Here is a 21,951-nt window from a genome sequence, read left to right as displayed (position 1 = left end):
TGTAGTCCACTTGTCGTGGTCATTCATTTCTTTCGTCTTGTAAAAAACTACACTTCCCAGAATCCCTTTAACAATAAAGTTTCCGGCTGCATTGGGCGCTGGCCATTACGCTGTTGTGAGAGAGACCCTGCCTGACTCAGCTCGCGCTCTCTTCGGCAGCTCAATCATCGGTTTATTGTGGATTATTCGCTGTGGAAATGTCTGACAGTGGCGGAGGAGACGACAGCGGTGGCGGGATGGAGGTTTCTGCCGCTGTGCAGACGGTAGCGGACGCGTCAGTTTTGCAGAAACACATCCGTAAGCTCGTGCCACTGCTGCTGGAGGATGGCGGGGACGTGCCTGCGGCTCTCGAGAGCGCGCTGGAGGAGAAGAGTGCGCTCGAGCAGATGAAAAAATTCCTGTCAGATTCGCAAATTCACTCGATTCTAGTGGAGCGGAGCACACTTAAAGGTGAAACATTCACATCACACGTGAAAAACAACATTTAAAGGCCCATTAAGGCCTAAACACTAACATACCGTACGGTATAAAATGACTTACTGATGGTGGATGTGCGCAATTTAGAGTCGTTGGCATTATTATTGTAATAAGATTGTGTATTGTGTTATTTTGTTATGTAATCATTATCCGGGTTTCTCTGACCCCGCCCTGTTTGGATTGTTGCTCTCATATGTCAAGATGAAAGTTCAGTAATAAATTCTTTAAAATGAAGATAATGAATATAGATTTGAAAGCTGATGTAATCTGATGGATGAGAATTCAGTTCAGGGCGTGTTTACTGCAGAGATCAGATCAGTGACAGAGTGTGTTTTTTTTTTTTTTGGTTTGTTTGTGTATATACTTTCTTAAAGTGCTTATTGTTCTCTTTTATCATCTGTGGTTTGTGGTGCCGTTTCTTTCTGTACTGACTGCAGGCAACAATAACTTAAAGAGTTGATTCTCTGTTTGTCACATGTTTTCAATACTTAACCAGTTAGTTGTTTTTAATGGATAAGTTTGTTTTCTCCCGCAGAGGATGTTGGTGATGAAGGAGAGGAGGAGAGAGAGGTCATTTCTTACACCATCAGCATTGACATCCATTACGGTCTCAAATCAAACAGGTAATGAATGAATGAATCATCAGGCAATGAGAAAGCAGATAATGCAGCTAAAGAAGCACTATCCACAAAATTAGTAAAGTGTCCTATACCTTTTCTAGCCAAACCATTTATGAATGCCTCAGTAAATGTCTATTAGAATGAGATCAATGTCTAAATAATACATTTATTAAAAATAAATCCTGATGTTTCTGTCCTGCAGTGACCTTCCATGACCCAGGGTTCCCCACTCCTGCCTTAAGGGCTCATTATAGTTATGCGTACGTCCTACGGTGTAGCTGCAACGGCATATGATATGCGTCAGTTTTTATATATACTTCTGCATCGCCAATGTGCAAACACACATGCAGAATGCTGGTAGGCAGCATCCATGCGTGTTACCGCAGTAGCAGCGCGACCGTCAAAGAAGCAGCAGCTTGGCCAGTTTAACCCACAAAAGAAGAGGAAACAACAACTTGTTGTGTATGTTTTGAGAAGACCAACAACTTTTGTTGCAGTTTCAGCTAAATCACTGCTCAACTTGGCCCATCTTTGTTCTCACCGTCGTTAACGGAAATACCTGTGATGCAGTTTTTTTACCTGACGGGAGGGGTTATAGTGGACCAATTATTGTCGAAAATTGTTGTCGCGCGACTATAAATTGGACTTAAAGCTGCGGTTGGCAAGATATTTTTGATCATATTCACTGAAACCAACACCATGCTTCGATAGAACAACATAAATTAGACTGTTTAAGAAAAATAATTTGGCCTTCTAGCTCCACCTAGAGCCTGTTATTTGGTTTGCAAAAATCCACCGTTCCCAGTTCATCTTGTCCAATCAGCGCAGGCCGGTTCATCTGGTCCAATCAGTGCAGGGCTGCGTAAAATCTGCCTGTCAATCACAGTTCCTGCACGCGCCACAGATCCCCCCTCCCTTTTGCGCACGTTACATTTATCACATGCATCCGCCTGAAGTTCACAGGTGTGTTCGATTGAATGCAGCATGATGGCGGGGAGAACATTCACTAAACAACTTCTGATTTCTCGATTAACAACCAGAGTAATTCAAGTATGTTTGCTAAGTATGCGTTCACAAAAATACTGGTGCACATCATGCACTGACAAAGACGAGCTTGAAGGGAGGTTGCTCGATGGTAGTGTGGGAGGGGCATGAAAATTGTCCCAATCCTCCAGAGTTGCCGACCGCAGCTTTAAAAGCTGACATGGTGTTTAAAAGAAAAGAAAGAAAGAATAAATCATCAGCAATAAAGGACTTTTTTCTTGATTTTATCCTAAAAGCCTTGAGCCACAGCTCAGTTTCTGTTTTTTTTTTTTTGACTACAGTATCTCAGGATCTCAGATTTATTTCTATGGTTATGCCCTTAAGAATGTGTTTATCAAAGTAAAATAATACTAAAAGTAGACTGTAAAAGTTTAGATTTAAAGGGTTTGACACTTTTTAGACAGTATACCTTTTTTTTTGCCATTGGGACAAACAAGCGTTTCATTGCTGTACTATAATGAACAGAATTTTGTGATGTTTCTTGCAGTCTTGCTTTGATCAAGAGAACCGGAGTCATCGATGCCGACAAACCCATCTCAACTCAAGTGCGAGTTCTGACGCTCAGTGAGGATTCACCGTATGAGACACTACACTCTTTCATCAGTAATGCCGTTGCTCCCTACTTCAAATCCTACATTCGAGAGTCTGGCAAAGCAGACAGGTAACGTTGCCTTTGACTGTATAATTGAGGATCAGTAAAACAAGTGATGCCTCATTCATAACTGTGTTCACAATCCTAAACTATAAACCCCTGTGTGATGTTTGTGTCTCAGAGATGGAGATAAGATGGCTCCCTCAGTGGAGAAGAAGATTGCGGAGTTGGAGATGGGGTTACTTCACCTTCAGCAGAATATTGAGATCCCAGAGATCAGTCTGCTCATTCACCCCACCATCACAAACGTGGCCAAGCAGTGCTACGAGCGAGGAGAGAAACCCAAAGTGACTGACTTTGGTGATAAAGTGGAGGACCCAACCTTCCTGAACCAGCTGCAGTCTGGAGTCAATCGTTGGATCAGAGAAATCCAGAAGGTTTTGGCCTATTTCTGCACTCTTGTTTTCCTTAAAGGTACTGTGTGTAGATTTTATCGATGAGGTTGCGACTTTCAACCAACGGCTCAGTCCACCGCTTCCTTTTAAAGCTACGGTTGCCGCCACAGGACAAATATATATAGTTGCAGTGTTTCCCCCCCAAATTTTTTTTATTTGTGGTTCACATGAAAGGTTCTGTACACACGCCCATGATCGACCTGAACCCATATTAGTTACCCATTTTTTAATCCGCCCCAAACAAACTGTAGGTCTGTGGGAAACAGTGCGTTGTCAGAAACAGTTATGTAAGGGGATAGGGCTGGGAATCGATTAAGATGTTCTAGATTGATTTCGAATTGCAAGCTAACAATTCGATTTCGATTCTCGATTCAACTCAATGAATATAGATTTTATCAAATATTAGAATATAGACTGAATGAATGAATGACAGGCTCGCCTCTCGCTCCTTGGTAACATCGCGCAAGGCAAATTTTTTTTGACATTTAGTGGAGAAGACTAGTAATTAGATAATCTTGCGTTCAATGTTTGCGGAAATAAAATGGGGGGGGGGAACGATTTGTGGCCTCTGAGAATCGATTTTGAATCGACCACGGGAAAAAATGATTAATTGAAAAATATATTTTTTTGCCTAGCTCTATAAGGGGACCTGTGGAGTAAATAGATAGAAATGGCTCATTCTAAGGTAATAAAGGTACATAACATGCATAGTATTTCTCTCAATAGATCTTCCTACAATTTACACACTGCACACTTTTTTAACTGTTTCCATCATCAGAAGAAAAGATCAGACTTCAATCACTATCTGGGTGTCACTGAGAAAGTTTGATTGTGATTGGAAAGCAGATTCATTTGATTTCTATAGCACTGTTTGCTGCTTCGAGTCTCACAGCTGCCAGGTCGGCCCTGAGCGTGACACGTTTCCCCCGATTGCTCCCGGGGCACTGCAGTTACAGCTGGCCACTACTTTGCGTGTTATCACTGCTCGCTGGGAACGACTAAATGCAGATGTCACATTTCGAGTATGGGCTACCATACTTGACCAATCACGTCACTTTTTTACTTTTTTCATAAAGATGCAAGGATCAGTGACATAATAGATGAAAGGGCATGGCAACATTTTATTGCATCAGTGCAAACCTACAAACATTTGAAATCGGACTCATTTTTAACTTTGCTCAATAATGATCAGGAACTTTGGTTTATGTCGCTGTTGTTGAGCTATGAAATGTTCTTGCAGGTCACTAAACTGGACCGTGACCCGGCCTCAGGGACCGCCCTGCAGGAGATCAGCTTCTGGCTCAACCTTGAACGTGCCCTTAACCGCATTCAGGAGAAGCGGGAGAGTCCAGAGGTCCTGCTCACCTTGGACATCCTGAAGCACGGCAAACGTTTCCATGCCACAGTCAGCTTCGACACCGACACTGGTGAGCTGTTTTTGTGTTAATTATTTTAAGGGTTACTTAATGATGTTGCCTAATCTGATATTTTTGGACCATTCGTTTCTGTTTCTCCAGGGCTTAAGCAGGCCGTCGAGACGGTCAACGATTACAACCCTCTGATGAAGGACTTTCCCCTCAACGATCTCCTATCAGCCACTGAACTCGACAAGATCCGGCAGGCACTGGTAGCCATCTTCACCCACCTTCGCAAGATCCGAAACACCAAGTACCCCATCCAGCGTGCTTTACGTCTGGTGGAGGCCATCTCTAGAGACCTCAGCTCACAGCTTCTCAAAGTCCTAGGCACCCGAAAGCTCATGCATGTGGCCTATGAAGAATTCGAAAAGGTGATGGTGGCATGTTTTCCACTGGAAGATAATTATGCACCTGTAGGTCACGCTTCATGCTCCTCTGTCCTTCTGCAGGTGATGGTGGCATGTTTTGAAGTGTTCCAGACGTGGGAGGATGAGTACGAGAAACTACAAGTGCTCCTGAGGGACATTGTGAAGAGGAAGCGAGAGGAGAACCTAAAGATGGTGTGGCGTCTCAGCCCCGCTCACCGTAAGCTACAGTCCCGGTTGGACCACATGCGGCGTTTCAGACGCCAACACGAGCAGTTAAGAGCTGTCATTGTTCGTGTACTGAGACCTCAGGTACTATACCCAAGAGACTCTAGTATCTAATCTATCTAAATAAAAATACTACAGTACATCTGCAATTTGCCTTACTTTTTGTCTGGTGTAATGTTTTAAACCAAGTTTAGGTGGGTCATTTGTGCTTATCTGTGTTCTTGTTTTCAGGTGTCTGCTGTTCCCCAGCATGCCCAGGGTGAGACTGCTGAGCCCCCTGACATGAAGGTGGCGGAGGTTCTCTTCGATGCGGCGGACGCTAATGCCATTGAGGAAGTCAATCTGGCCTATGAAAATGTGAAAGAGGTCGATGGATTGGACGTCTCAAAGGAGGGCATGGAGGCCTGGGAGGCAGCCATGAAGCGCTACGATGAACGCATCGATCGTGTAGAGACCCGCATCACGGCTCGTCTGCGTGACCAGCTGGGCACTGCCAAGAACGCTAACGAAATGTTCCGCATATTCTCTCGCTTCAATGCCCTCTTTGTCCGTCCGCACATCCGCGGAGCCATCCGTGAGTACCAGACGCAGCTCATACAGCGCGTCAAAGACGACATCGAGTCTCTGCACGATAAGTTTAAGGTTCAGTACCCTCAGAGTCAGTCGTGTAAGATGAGCCACGTGCGAGATCTTCCTCCTGTTTCCGGCTCGATTATCTGGGCCAAGCAGATCGATCGGCAGCTGACGGCCTACATGAAGCGCGTGGAGGATGTTCTCGGGAAAGGATGGGAGAATCACGTCGAGGGTCTAAAGCTCAAGCAGGATGGCGACAGTTTCCGTGCCAAGCTGAACACGCAGGAGATTTTTGACGACTGGGCTCGAAAGGTGCAGCAGCGCAATTTGGGCGTGTCGGGTCGCATTTTTACCATCGAGAACACTCGCGCTCGTGGGCGCACGGGAACCGTGCTGAAGCTTAAAGTGAATTTCTTGCCAGAGATCATCACGCTCTCAAAAGAAGTGCGCAACCTCAAGTGGCTGAGTTTCCGTGTGCCTCTGGCCATCGTTAACAAAGCCCATCAGGCCAATCAGTTGTATCCATTTGCAATCTCGCTCATCGAGAGCGTCCGCACGTATGAGCGCACCTGTGAGAAGGTGGAGGAGAGGACGTCTATCTCGCTGCTGGTGGCTGGTCTGAAGAAAGAGGTTCAGGCTCTTGTCACAGAGGGCATCTCTCTAGTCTGGGAGTCTTATAAACTCGACCCTTATGTCCAGCGTCTGGCTGAAACGGTCTTCAACTTCCAAGAAAAGGTTAGCCAATCAAAGACCAGTACCAGTCACGTGCTCACTCTCATTATTACTTTATTCCAGTGCTTCTCAATTATTTTCTGTCACGCTCCCTCTAGGAAGAAGTAAACATTTTGCCCCCACCCCACTCTCCGGCGCGACTGTAAATAGTATAATTTGTCTATAAAATTACACATCTGCATTGTATCCTTATTAACATTAAAGAAAACACAAAAAAATAAATAGCGATCAACTAACAACAAAGAATAACTTTATTAACATTGTTTTTTAGTCTGTAACAGAAAAGACTTAAAATGCATCAATTTGCCTGAAATAAAAAAAATCTATCCTTATTTAAAGTATAATATTTTTTGACCATTTGATACTGAAAAATTAAATTAAATATAATCAATAAATAATAATAAAAAACTCAAGCGGCTTATCAGCGTGATTGGGGTGTAATGTCTTTAAGTGACAGTGAAAAAAAACACTTTCTGAAAAAGTATTTTCCCCGGGGTCTCGCGCACCACCCCTGGTGTCGCTTCTAGCCCCCCCTGGGGGTCCCGCCCCACTATTTGAGAAGCACTGCTTTATTCACATAATTGCAAAGTCAGCAGAATTGCAACTTTAGATACAGACTTATGCAAAATGATTTTAGACCACACATAGTTCTTATACTGCCAAATATGAGTTTTTTTTCAAATCATTTCATGTTAATCTGACTTATTTACCTTTTGCCACGTTTTAGATGCATGCATTCACAAAGACTTTGAAGCTTAGGCACATTTTTGTCAATTACTGGGCACAAAACATTGAAAACATTTAAGCATCAGAACCTTTAAACTTTTGACTTTGTCCTATTTTCTACTGATGGTGACATAATGTTGAATTTTTACTCTTAGGTGGATGATCTTTTACTGATTGAGGAGAAGATTGATTTGGAGGTGCGCTCTCTTGAGACTTGCATGTATGACAACAAGACATTTACAGAGATCCTCAACCGCATTCAGAAGGCTGTTGATGACCTTAACTTGCATTCCTATTCCAATCTGCCCATCTGGGTCAATAAACTGGACATTGAGGTAATTTGATGAGGACGTGGCTTGCCGGAGAGTCGTTTTAAAATTAGTAAACTGTCTTGCATGGTCCACATTTCACACATCCCTTCCTTTGCAGATTGAGCGCATCCTAGGTGTGCGTCTGCAGGCGGGGCTTAAGGCCTGGACGCAGGTTCTCAGGGGACAGATGGAGGACAAAGCTGATGTAGACATGGATACTGAAGCTCCTCAAGTCAGCCACAAACCTGGAGGAGAACCAAAGATCAAGGTACCACAATAGAGATGTGCCCTCATTAGATCCTAGGATAAGAACGATAGAGTAAACTCTTGTCTTCTATACACACAGAAGGTAAATTTGATTATTCTTTATAACTCAACACTCATATATCAAACAGAACATCATCCATGAGTTAAGAATCACAAACCAAGTCATCTATCTGAACCCGCCGATTGAGGACTGCCGCTACAGACTCTACCAGGAGATGTTTGCTTGGAAGATGGTCATTCTCTCTCTGCCCAGAATCCAGAGCCAGAGATATCAGGTCGGTGTTTGCACAGCGCTTAAACTTGATCATTGTGTCTGTGTGTATGTTAACCTGTGCTCTTGTGAAGGTCGGTGTTCACTACGAGTTATCTGAGGAAGAGAAGTTCTATAGAAACGCTCTGACCAGAATGCCCGATGGTCCGGCTGCGCTGGAGGAGGCTTATAATGCCGTGAAGGAAAATGTTTCAGAGGTGGAGCAGTATGTCAAGGTGATGTTTCATTCCTATGTTGTTGTTTTTTTGTTTTTTTTTAATGATTGTTCCACACAGACTGACACTGTTTGTGTGTTCATTAGGTGTGGCTGCAGTATCAGTGCTTGTGGGACATGCAGCCCGAGAACATTTATAACCGTCTGGGAGAAGATCTAACTAAGTGGCAGGCTCTTCTGGTTCAGATCCGAAAAGCTCGTGGCACTTTTGACAATGCGGAAACCAGGAAAGAGTTTGGACCTGTCATTATAGACTACGGCAAGGTTCAGAACGCAAACTTATTTCCATCAGATTTTTCTCTCTTAATGAATGCATCAGCGGTTTAGTAGCCAGTGAATGTTGTTCTTTGACGTTCAATATTTAGGTTCAGTCAAAGGTGAATCTGAAGTATGACTCTTGGCATAAGGAGGTGCTCAGTAAGTTTGGCCAGATGCTGGGTAACAACATGCAGGACTTCCACTCCCAGATCTCAAAGGTGTGTGTGTGTGTGTGTACGCAGCTCTTTCTGATCATACACGTCGAGTTTATCCGAGTGAGTTTGCCTGAGCTTATCTCTGATCTTTTAGTCCCGTCAAGAACTAGAACAGCATTCGGTGGACACGGCAAGCACCTCAGACGCCGTGACCTTCATCACGTATGTGCAGACCCTCAAACGCAAGATCAAACAGTTTGAGAAACAAGTAGACCTGAGTATAATCTAACATTTCGATTCTTAGCCTTATTTCATTTAAGGAAACGTGATTAAACCCATCCCTCTCCATGTAGCTGTTCCGCAACGGCCAGCGTCTTCTGGAAAAGCAGCGATTCCAGTTCCCCCCCTCGTGGCTGTACATCGATAACATCGAGGGTGAGTGGGGCGCCTTCAGCGACATCATGAAACGCAAGGACACGGCCATCCAACAGCAGGTTGCCAACCTACAGATGAAGATCGTCCAAGAGGACCGGGCGGTGGAGAACCGCACCACAGACCTCCTCTCAGACTGGGAGAAGACCAAACCAGTGGCTGTACGTTAGATTCGCAAAATTGGTTTGTACCGTCTAACAGCAGCTGTTGATATTCTTTACAAGATGTCTCTGCTGTTTGTCTCTGTAGGGAAGTTTGCGTCCGGAGGAGGCGTTGCAGTCCCTCACCATCTACGAGGGCAAATTTGGCCGTCTGAAGGATGATCGAGAGAAATGTGCGAGGGCCAAAGAAGCGCTGGAGCTGACGGATACCGGACTTCTGAGCAGCAGCGAGGAGAGAGTACAGGTGACCTCTCAATCTCTTTAACCTGTAAAGTCTCTAAAAAGTGTAAACCCTAAAGTGAACAGGTTGCAAAAAAAAATCAATTTTCAGTTTGCCATGTAACAGAAAATGAGCACACCTGGCGACATGACACGAATGAAAGCATCTGTTCAAACGAAATAGTGCAAGACAAGTTACACTTTATATTTGAAAAAAGTCATATCCTCATTTGACCGTTCTAAATCAAAATGCAATGCTTCAAAATATAGTGGATTTTTAATGCCGTAAGAGGCGTATTCCTCTACATGATGTTAAGTTGATTAAACAAATTGAGGTAATACAAGAAATAAATCAAATTAAAAAGTCAATACTGTTTATTATGTTAGTAAATATATTTAAAACTACAGTGTGTGTGCTACGTTTGTGCTAAGAAGGTTTGTGGTTCATTTGTAATTGATTGTAAAAACTTGACATTCTCAGTAGAAACGACAGTAGCTGTTAGTGAGAGTGTTTTATGTAACTGTTTTTTTTAGGTTGCGCTGGAGGAGCTGCAAGATCTGAAAGGTGTTTGGTCCGAGCTGTCGAAGGTCTGGGAGCAGATTGACCAGATGAAGGAGCAGCCATGGGTCTCTGTGCAGCCACGCAAGCTGAGCGACTTACACATACCTTCTCAATTCACATCTTACCAGAGAGTTAGCTTTTACTGACAGCACGCTTATGTTCTTACAGCTGCGTCAGAATTTAGATGCCCTCCTTAACCAGCTGAAGAACTTCCCGGCCCGTCTACGACAGTACGCTTCGTACGAATACGTGCAGAGACTTCTCAAAGGATACATGAAGGTGAGCCACGCTAGAGCAGAATGTTGGGTTACACTCGATGGACCTCATGACTGGACAGGTCGAGATCTTACTCTGTTCCGATGTTTAGGTCAACATGTTGGTGATTGAGCTGAAGTCCGAGGCGCTGAAAGACCGTCACTGGAAGCAGTTAATGAAGCGTCTTCATGTTAACTGGGTTCTGTCAGAACTGAGCCTGGGTCAGATCTGGGACATTGACCTGCAGAAGAATGAAATGGTGGTGAAGGACGTGCTGCTGGTGGCTCAGGGAGAGATGGCGCTCGAGGAGTTTCTCAAACAGGTTCTTAAATCTATAAATCTCACACATACAGTCAATCGAGGCTTTAGTGAGGAACGTGATGATATTTTGAGCGATTTCAACTGTTTCCTACACTGCAGATTCGAGAGATGTGGAACTCGTACGAACTGGATCTGGTCAACTATCAGAATAAGTGCCGTCTGATCCGTGGTTGGGACGATCTGTTTAACAGAGTCAAGGAGCACATCAACAGTGTTTCTGCCATGAAACTCTCTCCTTACTACAAGGTCTGAAACATTTCTTAATTAAACAAAAAAACATCTTTCTTTAAAGACTCCAAATTTTTTGCTAAATCATTGATGGTTTGTAAACATTTTCAGCAATTTTGTACCTTTTAACATACTTGTCTATGATTTAGCCTGACTGAAAACATTTAGAGAAAAAAAAAAATTCGCACCATTTTGATTTTTTTGCACGTTTCCTCTCTCTTCATGTGTTATCAGCCAGGTTATATTGCAACAATATTGTATGCAGTAAGAAGCATTAAAAGTTTTCTCACAAAGCAGTCACATTATTAGATTTTTTTAAACCTTTTAAAATAGTCAAATATTTGTCATAATGATGATTGTTAATGTCACACACATTGAAAGTAGATCTGTGCCAAATTGCTCACGGTTTAATCACTACTAATGTCAATGATGTCGTTGCCGAGTACGATACACTCCAAAGATCAAGGAATATTCAAGTAAATATTTATCATAAATGTAAATAATTTTTGCAATCCTAATAGTAGTGTCTGTAGTACATGTGTGATTTGTGCTGTCTGTCTTCATTGTAGGTGTTTGAGGAAGATGCCCTGAGCTGGGAGGATAAACTCAACCGCATCATGGCTCTGTTCGATGTGTGGATTGATGTGCAACGCCGCTGGGTGTATCTGGAAGGCATTTTCACAGGAAGTGCTGACATCAAACACCTTCTTCCAGTGGAGACACAGCGCTTTCAGAGGTGAGCGTTCATCTCCTTTATGTTTCGGGGATCAGTTGATTTTGGTTCATTCACAGTGCCACTGATTTTCTGGAATCTGGACCTGCGTTTACACACATCATACCATTAAGAATCTGTAAAGACACACGAAGTGACGTGTAATGGATTTGTAATCTTGCACACGGCAGTGTCTGCAGTTACCAAATGCGTGCAAGACATGCTGCTGGTGATCCATCTCCGTTTCAGCACGGATTGTGAGGAGCTCCCTGATCTCTGCTTCATTCTAGTTTGCAGACATTTTATTAAACACTCCTGGTCAAATGCGTCCCCACTCCCCTTGCGACATTGTTTTTGCCTTTTGTACACACAGGATCCGCTCTAGAAATGTTACGCCAATGTTACTAGGTCCCTGAACTTTACAGGAGTGATCTCAGAATCAATTCCAGGAAAAATTCACTCTGGGAAAGTTTTGGCAATTTTCTGTGATTAACACGCTGCGTGAAAGCGGTTTTAAAGTGCCTCTATTAAAAACACAGATTTATGTGTATTATTTATGTTTGTTTGTTATAGCATCAGCACAGAGTTTCTGGCTCTGATGAAAAAGGTCACAAAATCTCCACTGGTCATGGATGTCCTGAACATTCAAGGGGTTCAGAGGTCATTGGAAAGACTCGCTGATCTGCTGGGGAAGATCCAGAAAGCGCTGGGAGAATATTTGGAAAGGGAGCGCTCATCTTTCCCAAGGTTACAGCTAGAATTAAGACATATATTATTTTTCAAATTCTCAGATCCCTTTATCTACTCTCTAGGAACATTGAACACACACCTGACAGTTTAATTTGCATTTGACCTAAATATTTGCATGTTATCAGTAATCGGTATGTCACAAGTGTTTGCCACAGTGTTGTTGTTTGATAATGGAGAGAGAAACAAGGAAGACTCGACTGGGATCATTATCTTGATACTTTGAGAGTTTCTTTCCTGTAGGTTCTACTTTGTTGGTGATGAAGATCTTCTGGAAATTATTGGCAACAGTAAGAATGTGGCAAAACTGCAGAAACACTTCAAGAAGATGTTTGCCGGGGTGTCCAGCATCTTGCTTAACAATGACAACACAGAAGTGCTGGGCATTTCCTCTCGAGAGGGAGAAGAGGTATAGAGACTGTTTGTGCAAAATTTCTCCCTGAGATATCGTGCATTTGATCAAGTACAGGGCTCTAGACTAACATTTGGGTGGGGTGGCACTGGTGCCAACGAGTTGTACAGCTTGGTGGCACCGGGACCTAATTTGGTAGCACCAGAGTCAGAAGTTGGGGCAAGAAAAAAAGAAACACTGAAACTTACATCCTCATGTGTTTCATGCATAAATCTGTTTATTACCAATTAATACAATTAACTTCTTGTTTATGGATGAACACCTCTATTAGCGTCTTTACCATATTTCTAGTTAGTAAAAAGGAGCATACAGTTTACAAAAGATGTACTAAATCGTGTTACCATATTTCTAGTTAGTAAAAAGGAGCATACAGTTTACAAAAGATGTACTAAATCGTGTTTCTCATATGTCTATGATTATTTATTTATTTGCAGGTGCTCTTCAAAACACCAGTGTCTATCACAAAGCATCCGAAGATCAATGAGTGGTTGACGCTGGTGGAGCGTGAGATGAGAGTGACGCTGGCAAAACTGTTGGCCGAGTCAGTCACTGAGGTGGGTGCCTTCAACAAGGGCACCGCCATCGATCTGAGCACCTACATCAACTGGATTGACCAATACCAGGTGACCAACGTTCTGACGGACAGTCTCTCTTAAACAAACCAGTATTACCTATAACCCTAACGTGAATTATTTCATCTTGTTTAGGCCCAGCTGGTAGTTCTGTCCGCCCAGATCGACTGGTCTGAGAATGTGGAGAATGCTTTGACCACGATTGCGGGTGGGGAGAACATGGATCCGCTGCAGGCCGTGCTGGCCAACGTGGAGGCGACGCTCAATCTGCTGGCTGACACGGTTTTGATGGAGCAGCCGCCGCTACGCAGGAGGAAACTGGAACATCTGGTCAGAAGCTCATTGTATCAGTTGCAGATAGATGTAGAAGCATCTGTGTGCTTAAACATTCTGATCGAAATCAATTTTAAACCATTTTTTCTAGTCTTCCTTTATTTAATTATACTTTATTCTCGTCATGAATATAGCCTTAGAAGCTGGTGTAGCATTGAAAAGAAAAGAAAGAAACATTCTGATCTAATTGGGCTCACATGATTACTTTTGTTTATGGAGGCGGTTGTTTGAGGCTTCATTGTCGTTCAATTTTTAAATGTAATTTACACACAGCTTTTGAGTTTTATTCCTCCTGTGGTCATGCATATAAGGAACCTGCTCAATCGATCAATCCCTTGACGTGTGGATCATGAAGCATAAACTCAACTGCTGCTGTCGACCCAGTTTGATCATTGCTGCTGCAGGAAATGTGTTGGTCAAGAATAAAGAATGCTAAAAACTACCCATGTGTTTTGGTCTTTTTGCTTTTAGATCACCGAGTTGGTCCACCAGAGAGATGTCAGTCGAGCTCTGATCAAAAACAAGATCGACAACCCCAAATCGTTCGAGTGGCTCTGTCAGATGCGCTTCTACTTCGACCCTAAGCAGACGGATGTCTTGCAGCAGCTCTCCATTCAGATGGCCAACGCCAAGTTCAACTATGGGTTTGAGTATCTGGGTGTTCAGGATAAGCTTGTGCAAACACCCCTGACCGACCGCTGCTACCTCACCATGACACAAGCTCTAGAGGCCCGTCTGGGAGGGTCACCCTTTGGTCAGTCACGTTTTGGGTTTTTGTTTATCTTAAATCTTCTCCTAGATTTACAGGACAGCATGCAGATGTTGACAGATGTGAGATGAAAGGGCTTCTCTTCTTCTGCAGGTCCTGCTGGAACAGGAAAGACAGAGTCCGTCAAAGCTCTGGGTCACCAGCTGGGACGTTTCGTGCTGGTCTTTAACTGTGACGAGACGTTCGACTTCCAGGTACAGAAGACGATGAACTGGGATAAACCTTGGGAGAGGGATAACTCCATAATATCCTGCTCTGGTTAAATGAGAATGTGAAGATTGAATTAAGTTCACGGCTAATTCTGCATTGTCGTCGTTGTTTGCCCTTAATTAACGTCTTACATGCGTTTGACTGGACTGTGTAGAACTCATGTTTTATGTGCAGATTTTTATTTTGTGATCTTGTTTTTCAGGCTATGGGCCGCATCTTTGTGGGTCTGTGTCAGGTGGGTGCCTGGGGCTGTTTCGACGAGTTCAATCGTCTGGAGGAGCGCATGCTGTCTGCTGTGTCGCAGCAGGTTCAGTACATTCAGGTGGCCCTGAGAGAACACAGCAACCCCAACCGGGACCGCAGTGTACTGTTAGGAGAAACATTCACAGTTAACCCTATAGTCTATAAAATGTTTAAACCATTCAAAGTCAACTTGAAAATGTTGGTGCAAGAACAGCGTTTAGAGGGATGGTTCACCCATAGACGAAAATTTGCTGATTATTTACATGCCCTCAGAAACCACTTTGCTCTGTGATTTAATATAATACAAGTAAATCATTTCTGCCCCTTTGAGAGTTCAAAAAGCAGATATATCCAATACAAAAGTAATCTCCTGGGGGTAAATAAATGGCACATTTTCATTTTGGGGTGAACTATTCCTTTAAGGATCTGTCTGAAAGCCCACGTCGTAAATGTTCATTTCTTTAACCCCCAGGCAGAGAGACACTACTGGACTGTATATAATAATAATAAAAGAGGGTCAATAATTGGGCCTGTGGAGTTTTAGTAGTGAAACAGAATTGAACATGAGACTTGACATTCCTGTGTGAGTCATGTGATCATGGGGTGTGTCTGTGTGTGTTCAGGTGTACCAATCACCACAGAGCTGCTGAACAAGCAGGTGAAGGTCAGTCCTGAGATGGCCATCTTCATTACCATGAATCCTGGTTACGCTGGACGTTCCAACCTGCCCGATAACCTGAAGAAACTCTTCAGAAGTTTAGCCATGACCAAACCCGACCGTCAGCTGATCGCTCAAGTCATGCTGTACTCTCAGGGCTTCCGCACGGCCGAGATCCTCGCCAAGAAGATCGTCCCCTTCTTCAAGTACGTCAGTCTACTGTGATAAACTGTACGCTGTTGTATTTCAGCACACGGGTGGTATTTGGGTGAGGGAGTGGGGGCCACTAATGTTGTGTACACGTGGAGGGTAAGACTCTTCTTTGGTTTCAAGTTGTGTGACGAGCAGCTGTCCTCTCAGTCTCATTATGACTTTGGTCTGCGTGCGCTCAAGAGCGTGCTGATCAGCGCCGGCAATGTGAAGAGAGAGCGCATTCAGAAAATCAAACGAGAAAAGGGTGAACGAGGTGAAGATGTGGATGAGAACGAGATTGCTGAGAACCTTCCAGAACAGGAGGTAAAAGTCAGACACCAATCATAAAAACAAACCCCTAGCTCCTGTAATGTGACCAGGATGCTCCGTGTGTTTGTTTGGGTCTCGGTATGATGAACAGTTGAATGCTGTGCTGATGCTTGTAAGAGTAAACATGTCCTCTGACTCTGTTTCCCGTCTGTCAGATTCTAATCCAGAGCGTCTGCGAGACGATGGTGCCGAAGCTGGTCGCTGAAGACATTCCTCTGCTCTTCAGTCTGCTGTCAGACGTGTTTCCTGGCGTGCAGTACATGCGTGGAGAGATGACGGCACTTCGAGAGGAGCTGAAGAAGGTCTGTACAGAGATGTATCTAACGTATGGAGATGGCGACGATGTGGGCAGCATGTGGGTGGAGAAGGTAAGCACTCTTTCGGTTTGCATTTAAATCGACCAGTTTTTGCCTAAATTATTCTTTCTATAATCTCACACTGGGCTCTTTTAAGCATCTATCCGTTTCTTTCATTTTCAGGTTCTGCAGCTGTATCAGATCACTCAGATTAATCACGGCCTGATGATGGTCGGGCCATCGGGCAGCGGTAAGACGATGGCCTGGAGGGTTCTGCTGAAAGCTCTGGAGAGGCTGGAGGGGGTGGAGGGTGTCGCTCACATCATCGATCCCAAAGCAATCAGCAAAGATCACCTGTACGGAACGCTGGATCCCAACACGCGCGAATGGACGGACGGGCTTTTCACACACGTGCTCAGAAAGTGAGTCCAGTAAAGCACCTGTTGTATTTTCTTGTGTGCTTTCACTGGCATGATCAAACTGCCGGTGCATTCCCAACATAAGTCCAATATACAGTAAAAAATGAAATATCTTAAGAAAAACCTTGTCGCTGTGGATTTCTCTAAAACAAAGTTAGAACAATAATGTTTGATTTCTCATATGTACTGAATTCTTACCTGTATTCTTGTGTATAGAAATGGAGATTCTGATTATAGGCAGTTTTATCTTCATTCGCAACACCGATCTGGGAACCAACATGATCACCACTATGTGTGTGTTTTGTACAAGATCATCTATAATGGGCTTGGTCTGCATTTTTGTTTTGTTCAGGATTATTGACAATGTTCGTGGGGAGCTACAGAAGAGGCAGTGGATTATCTTTGATGGTGATGTGGATCCTGAGTGGGTGGAGAATCTGAACTCCGTGCTGGATGACAACAAACTCCTGACCCTGCCCAATGGAGAGCGTCTCAGCCTGCCGCCAAATGTACGAATGCCTCTAACTGTAGAACATGGATTGTGTTTTGGTTGTGTGGTGGATGATGATGTCACTGCTGTCATCACACAGGTGCGCGTCATGTTTGAGGTTCAGGACCTGAAATACGCCACGCTGGCAACGGTTTCTCGCTGCGGCATGGTTTGGTTTAGTGAGGACGTTCTCAGCACAGACATGATCTTCAATAATTTCCTGGCACGCTTGCGCAGCATCCCGCTGGATGAGGGTGAGGACGAGGCACAGCGCATGAGAAAGAGTACGGAGGATGAGAGCGAAGAGTCTGCGTCACCGATGCTGCAGGTATGTGAGAACACCATTAGAAGAGGAACAGTTCATTATTAAATTATGTATTGCAATATTGCGTGATTGACGTTCACATCACTTTGCTTCCTTTTTGTGTTGGTTCTGAGCACACTGAGAAATAAACTCAGATATAGAAATGTTGTTGATATAAAATCTGCACACTCCTTTAAACCTCGGTGTGTGTGTGTGTGTGTGTGTGTGTGTGTGTGTGTATAACCCACAGATCCAGAGAGATGCTGCTGCAGTACTCCAACCATATTTCACCTCGACAGGACTGGTGATCAAAGCCTTGGAGCACGCCTCAAAGATGGAGCACATTATGGACTTTACCCGGCTGCGCTCGCTGGGCTCCCTCTTCTCCATGCTGCATCAGGCCTGCCGCAACGTCGCTCTGTACAACAACAACCACCCTGATTTCCCAATGCCCATTGACCAGCTGGAGAAATACATGCAGGTACGCAAGAGTAGCCCTAACACGTGGAAATCCCTCGAGTCAACTGTTGTCAGTAATTCGTGTTAGTCACAAGTTAGTCAACTTTTTGTTGTTTTATGTTTTACAGAAATATCTCATCTATGCAGTCCTGTGGTCCTTCTCGGGTGACAGTAGACTGAAGATGAGGGCGGAGCTTGGAGAATACATTCGCCGCATCACAACTGTCTCACTTCCTTCTGCGCCAAACGTGCCAATCATTGACTATGAGGTGTGAACGGACACTGGCACATTATTTAGACCTTTATATTATTATTTTGTAATATATGCGGTTAACACACTAACTCTGAAATTTGTCAGGTGTCCATCACGGGCGAGTGGCAGTCCTGGCAGGGTAAGGTGCCCCAAATCGAGGTGGAGACGCACAAGGTGGCATCACCTGATGTGGTTGTGCCCACTCTGGATACGGTGCGTCACGAAGCCCTTCTTTACACCTGGCTGGCTGAGCACAAGCCTTTGGTGCTTTGTGGCCCGCCAGGCTCCGGCAAAACCATGACCCTCTTCAGCGCCCTCAGAGCCTTACCAGACATGGAGGTGAGGACTTGTGAAGTTGTTGTAGCATTGAGTGATTCCCAGAGACTTGCAGTTTATTTATGGTGGTACATCCACCAGGGGAATGGGTAAAAAATGGGTTCAGGTGGATCATTTTTGGATGCAAAGTTGCATGCAAAGCCTTTACTTGATGTGTCCATGAAATCGGGTCTTGCGCACACACAGCATGCCTGACCAGCCACTTCACCAATGGCGGATGCATAAAGTATAAACCTTGCTTCAGAATCACAGCCGAGCACTGCGGCTGACGCAAGGGGTGTTTTTACAGAACCTGACGTGTGAGAGAGGTGGTGAAATCTTTTTTCAGCCTGATTTTATAGCAGGCTGCCACAAATAAATAAATTTAATGTATGGGAAACACTGGAATATTGATCTCTGGGGAACATAATGGTAAGAAATTCTGGGTTTACAAATCCAAATCTGGCAGCAGTATTGGAGTCAAATGCACAAATGGCAAGTCTAAGATGTATAATGTTGAATTAGATTTGGCTGGTTTTGGGTTAGATCATCTCATTTTCCCTGACAATGAGATTATAGTATATGATCACATTCTTTGAAATCGGTTTGAACGGTGAATCTCATTTCATGTCATGATGACGACATGTTTGTTTTCATCAGGTTGTGGGTTTGAACTTCTCTAGTGCCACAACCCCAGAGCTTCTTCTGAAGACGTTCGATCATTACTGTGAATACCGCAGGACTCCTAACGGGGTGGTTCTGGCTCCGGTGCAGCTGGGCAAATGGCTGGTGCTCTTCTGTGATGAAATCAACCTGCCCGACATGGACAAATACAGTACGCAGCGGGTCATCTCCTTCATCAGACAGGTCTGAATTAAGCGGCTTATTATTGTCGGCTTGGTCCGTTCGTGACTTGAATGTTAACGCGTTGTTTGTTGGCTGTAGATGGTGGAGCATGGCGGCTTTTATCGCACTTCCGATCAGACGTGGGTGAAACTCGAGCGGATCCAGTTTGTCGGAGCCTGTAACCCCCCCACAGACCCCGGCAGGAAGCCCCTCTCTCACAGGTGCACCTGTCATCTTGTGTGATCATCACTGTTTAAAATCCTCCCGCAACGTTTCAGCGGCTTCACGAGTGCATGTAACTGTGTGCAGGTTCCTGCGGCACGTGCCGGTCGTGTACGTGGACTATCCCGGCCCCGCCTCCCTCACCCAGATCTATGGCACCTTCAACCGAGCCATGCTTAGACTCATCCCGTCGCTCCGCACTTTTGCTGAACCGCTTACCGCTGCCATGGTGGAGTTCTACACCATGTCTCAGGTTTGTGTATATAAAGCAGCAATATGCCAATAACTTTTTTTTAATGCACCTATAAAGTTTGAACCGATGAAACAATGTTTTACTTGTACAGGAGCGATTCACTCAAGACACACAGCCCCACTACATCTACTCTCCGAGAGAGATGACCCGCTGGGTCAGGGGTATCTTTGAGGCCTTACGGCCCCTGGAGACCTTACCTGTGGAGGGTCTCATTCGTATCTGGGCTCATGAAGCTCTGCGACTCTTCCAGGATCGATTGGTGGAGGATGAGGAGAGACGATGGACCGATGAGAATATAGACATTGTGGCTCTCAAACACTTTCCCAACATTGATCGTGAAAAAGCCCTTAATCGACCCATCCTGTACAGTAACTGGCTGTCAAAGGTAAGTCGACAAAAAAGCACCTGTTGGAGTGTCACCTGTTTGCTCTTTTAACACAACTAACCCGTTCTTCTTCTATTGCCCTGTAGGACTACGTTCCTGTGGAGCAGGAGGAGCTGCGTGACTATGTGAAGGCCCGTTTGAAGGTGTTCTACGAGGAGGAACTGGATGTTCCTCTGGCGCTTTTTAATGAAGTTCTGGATCATGTGCTGAAAATTGACAGGTGAGGAAAGCTAGAATAAAAATACTCTGTTCTCTTTACATTGTTTGACTGTCAGTAACGCTTCACTGATGTTCTCTCCAGAATCTTTCGTCAGCCGCAGGGTCATCTACTTTTAATCGGTGTTAGCGGCGCTGGAAAGACGACGCTCTCTCGATTTGTGGCTTGGATGAACGGACTGAGTGTCTATCAAATTAAGGTTTAACATTAACGCCCTAACAATATATAAAACATTTGTGCCACAGAAGTCTAGTCAAAGATGAATTCGTTATTAGATAATGAGACCTGGTCACATGTGTGTATCAAAGAATCTTCAGATGTATTAGGGTTTTGCAACTGTGATCACAGGTCCACAGGAAATATACCGGTGAGGACTTCGATGAAGACCTGCGTACGGTCTTGCGTCGGTCTGGATGCAAGAATGAGAAGATCGCCTTCATTATGGACGAGTCTAATGTGCTGGACTCTGGCTTCCTGGAGCGCATGAACACATTGCTGGCCAACGGAGAGGTCTGTCACTTGAATGAGGAATCACTCGTGCATTGATTTGTTTTGTGATGTGGGTTCTGAAGTGTGTGTGTGTGTGCGCAGGTGCCCGGTCTGTTTGAGGGTGATGAATACGCCACCCTAATGACCCAGTGCAAAGAAGGTGCTCAGAAAGAGGGGCTGATGTTGGACACCCATGAGGAGCTTTACAAATGGTTCACAAGCCAGGTGATCAGAAACCTGCATGTGGTCTTCACCATGAACCCATCATCAGAAGGTCTGAAGGACCGTGCGGCCACATCACCTGCTCTCTTCAACAGGTGCGACATCGTCGATGGCACTTTCACTTTTGAGGGGTCAAATCTATGCTTGTTGTCGGCATCATCGGTCAGTCTTCGTTGAACTAATTGCTGTTTTTCCGCAGGTGTGTTTTGAACTGGTTTGGTGACTGGTCTACTGAGGCGCTTTACCAGGTGGGCAAAGAGTTCACCAGCAAGATGGACCTGGAGAAGCCCAACTACAAGGTTCCTGACTACATGCCCACTGTGTACGACAAACTGCCCCAGCCGCCCACCCACCGTGAGGCTATCGTCAATGGCTGCGTATTTGTTCATCAGACATTGCACCAGGTCTGAAATGATCATGAAGCTTAACACGCGTTTATTTTCATATTATTTTGATATTTTGCATTACTGTGAGTTGTGAATTTTCTCTGTCAGGCCAACAACCGTCTGGCCAAGCGTGGCGGCCGCACGATGGCCATCACCCCTCGCCATTACCTGGACTTCATCAACCACTATGCCAATCTGTTTAACGAGAAACGCAGCGAGCTGGAGGAACAGCAGATGCACCTCAATGTTGGTCTGCGCAAAATCAAAGAGACTGTAGATCAGGTCTGTGCGAACGCATTTTATGCTAATATGTGGTGAGACACGGTCAAGCGC

General features: G+C 44.6%; 1 protein-coding gene across 2 annotated transcripts in view; it reads left to right on the top strand.

Moving 5' to 3' along the window:
• The first annotated feature begins 105 nt into the window (after window positions 1-105).
• dync1h1 (dynein, cytoplasmic 1, heavy chain 1) overlaps window positions 106-21,951 on the top strand; it is a 33,882-nt gene continuing 12,036 nt past the window's right edge. For both annotated transcript variants that reach the window (XM_073869831.1, XM_073869830.1), the window contains exons 1-48: window positions 106-450; window positions 1,013-1,100; window positions 2,629-2,802; window positions 2,915-3,170; window positions 4,429-4,615; window positions 4,706-4,977; window positions 5,056-5,283; window positions 5,431-6,507; window positions 7,386-7,565; window positions 7,660-7,809; window positions 7,937-8,083; window positions 8,154-8,294; window positions 8,381-8,557; window positions 8,659-8,769; window positions 8,861-8,983; window positions 9,063-9,299; window positions 9,388-9,543; window positions 10,053-10,169; window positions 10,252-10,359; window positions 10,448-10,657; window positions 10,756-10,902; window positions 11,454-11,620; window positions 12,170-12,343; window positions 12,587-12,752; window positions 13,190-13,378; window positions 13,463-13,657; window positions 14,132-14,414; window positions 14,523-14,623; window positions 14,842-15,001; window positions 15,506-15,748; window positions 15,875-16,056; window positions 16,218-16,430; window positions 16,542-16,780; window positions 17,130-17,286; window positions 17,368-17,595; window positions 17,822-18,052; window positions 18,159-18,299; window positions 18,389-18,622; window positions 19,259-19,465; window positions 19,544-19,665; window positions 19,754-19,919; window positions 20,011-20,304; window positions 20,391-20,524; window positions 20,606-20,720; window positions 20,870-21,031; window positions 21,113-21,327; window positions 21,432-21,636; window positions 21,727-21,900. In XM_073869831.1, coding sequence (XP_073725932.1) covers window positions 198-450; window positions 1,013-1,100; window positions 2,629-2,802; window positions 2,915-3,170; window positions 4,429-4,615; window positions 4,706-4,977; window positions 5,056-5,283; window positions 5,431-6,507; window positions 7,386-7,565; window positions 7,660-7,809; window positions 7,937-8,083; window positions 8,154-8,294; window positions 8,381-8,557; window positions 8,659-8,769; window positions 8,861-8,983; window positions 9,063-9,299; window positions 9,388-9,543; window positions 10,053-10,169; window positions 10,252-10,359; window positions 10,448-10,657; window positions 10,756-10,902; window positions 11,454-11,620; window positions 12,170-12,343; window positions 12,587-12,752; window positions 13,190-13,378; window positions 13,463-13,657; window positions 14,132-14,414; window positions 14,523-14,623; window positions 14,842-15,001; window positions 15,506-15,748; window positions 15,875-16,056; window positions 16,218-16,430; window positions 16,542-16,780; window positions 17,130-17,286; window positions 17,368-17,595; window positions 17,822-18,052; window positions 18,159-18,299; window positions 18,389-18,622; window positions 19,259-19,465; window positions 19,544-19,665; window positions 19,754-19,919; window positions 20,011-20,304; window positions 20,391-20,524; window positions 20,606-20,720; window positions 20,870-21,031; window positions 21,113-21,327; window positions 21,432-21,636; window positions 21,727-21,900 — 9,636 coding nt within the window. In that variant the 5' untranslated portion in view covers window positions 106-197. The remainder of the gene's footprint in view (window positions 451-1,012; window positions 1,101-2,628; window positions 2,803-2,914; window positions 3,171-4,428; window positions 4,616-4,705; window positions 4,978-5,055; window positions 5,284-5,430; window positions 6,508-7,385; window positions 7,566-7,659; window positions 7,810-7,936; window positions 8,084-8,153; window positions 8,295-8,380; window positions 8,558-8,658; window positions 8,770-8,860; window positions 8,984-9,062; window positions 9,300-9,387; window positions 9,544-10,052; window positions 10,170-10,251; window positions 10,360-10,447; window positions 10,658-10,755; window positions 10,903-11,453; window positions 11,621-12,169; window positions 12,344-12,586; window positions 12,753-13,189; window positions 13,379-13,462; window positions 13,658-14,131; window positions 14,415-14,522; window positions 14,624-14,841; window positions 15,002-15,505; window positions 15,749-15,874; window positions 16,057-16,217; window positions 16,431-16,541; window positions 16,781-17,129; window positions 17,287-17,367; window positions 17,596-17,821; window positions 18,053-18,158; window positions 18,300-18,388; window positions 18,623-19,258; window positions 19,466-19,543; window positions 19,666-19,753; window positions 19,920-20,010; window positions 20,305-20,390; window positions 20,525-20,605; window positions 20,721-20,869; window positions 21,032-21,112; window positions 21,328-21,431; window positions 21,637-21,726; window positions 21,901-21,951) is intronic.

The sequence above is a fragment of the Misgurnus anguillicaudatus genome, chromosome 7, assembly GCF_027580225.2.
Source record: "Misgurnus anguillicaudatus chromosome 7, ASM2758022v2, whole genome shotgun sequence".
In the NCBI taxonomy this organism is placed as follows: Eukaryota; Metazoa; Chordata; class Actinopteri; order Cypriniformes; family Cobitidae; genus Misgurnus; species Misgurnus anguillicaudatus.
The sequence above is the reverse complement of the archived record's forward strand: the minus strand, read 5'-3'. Positions and strand labels throughout refer to the sequence as shown.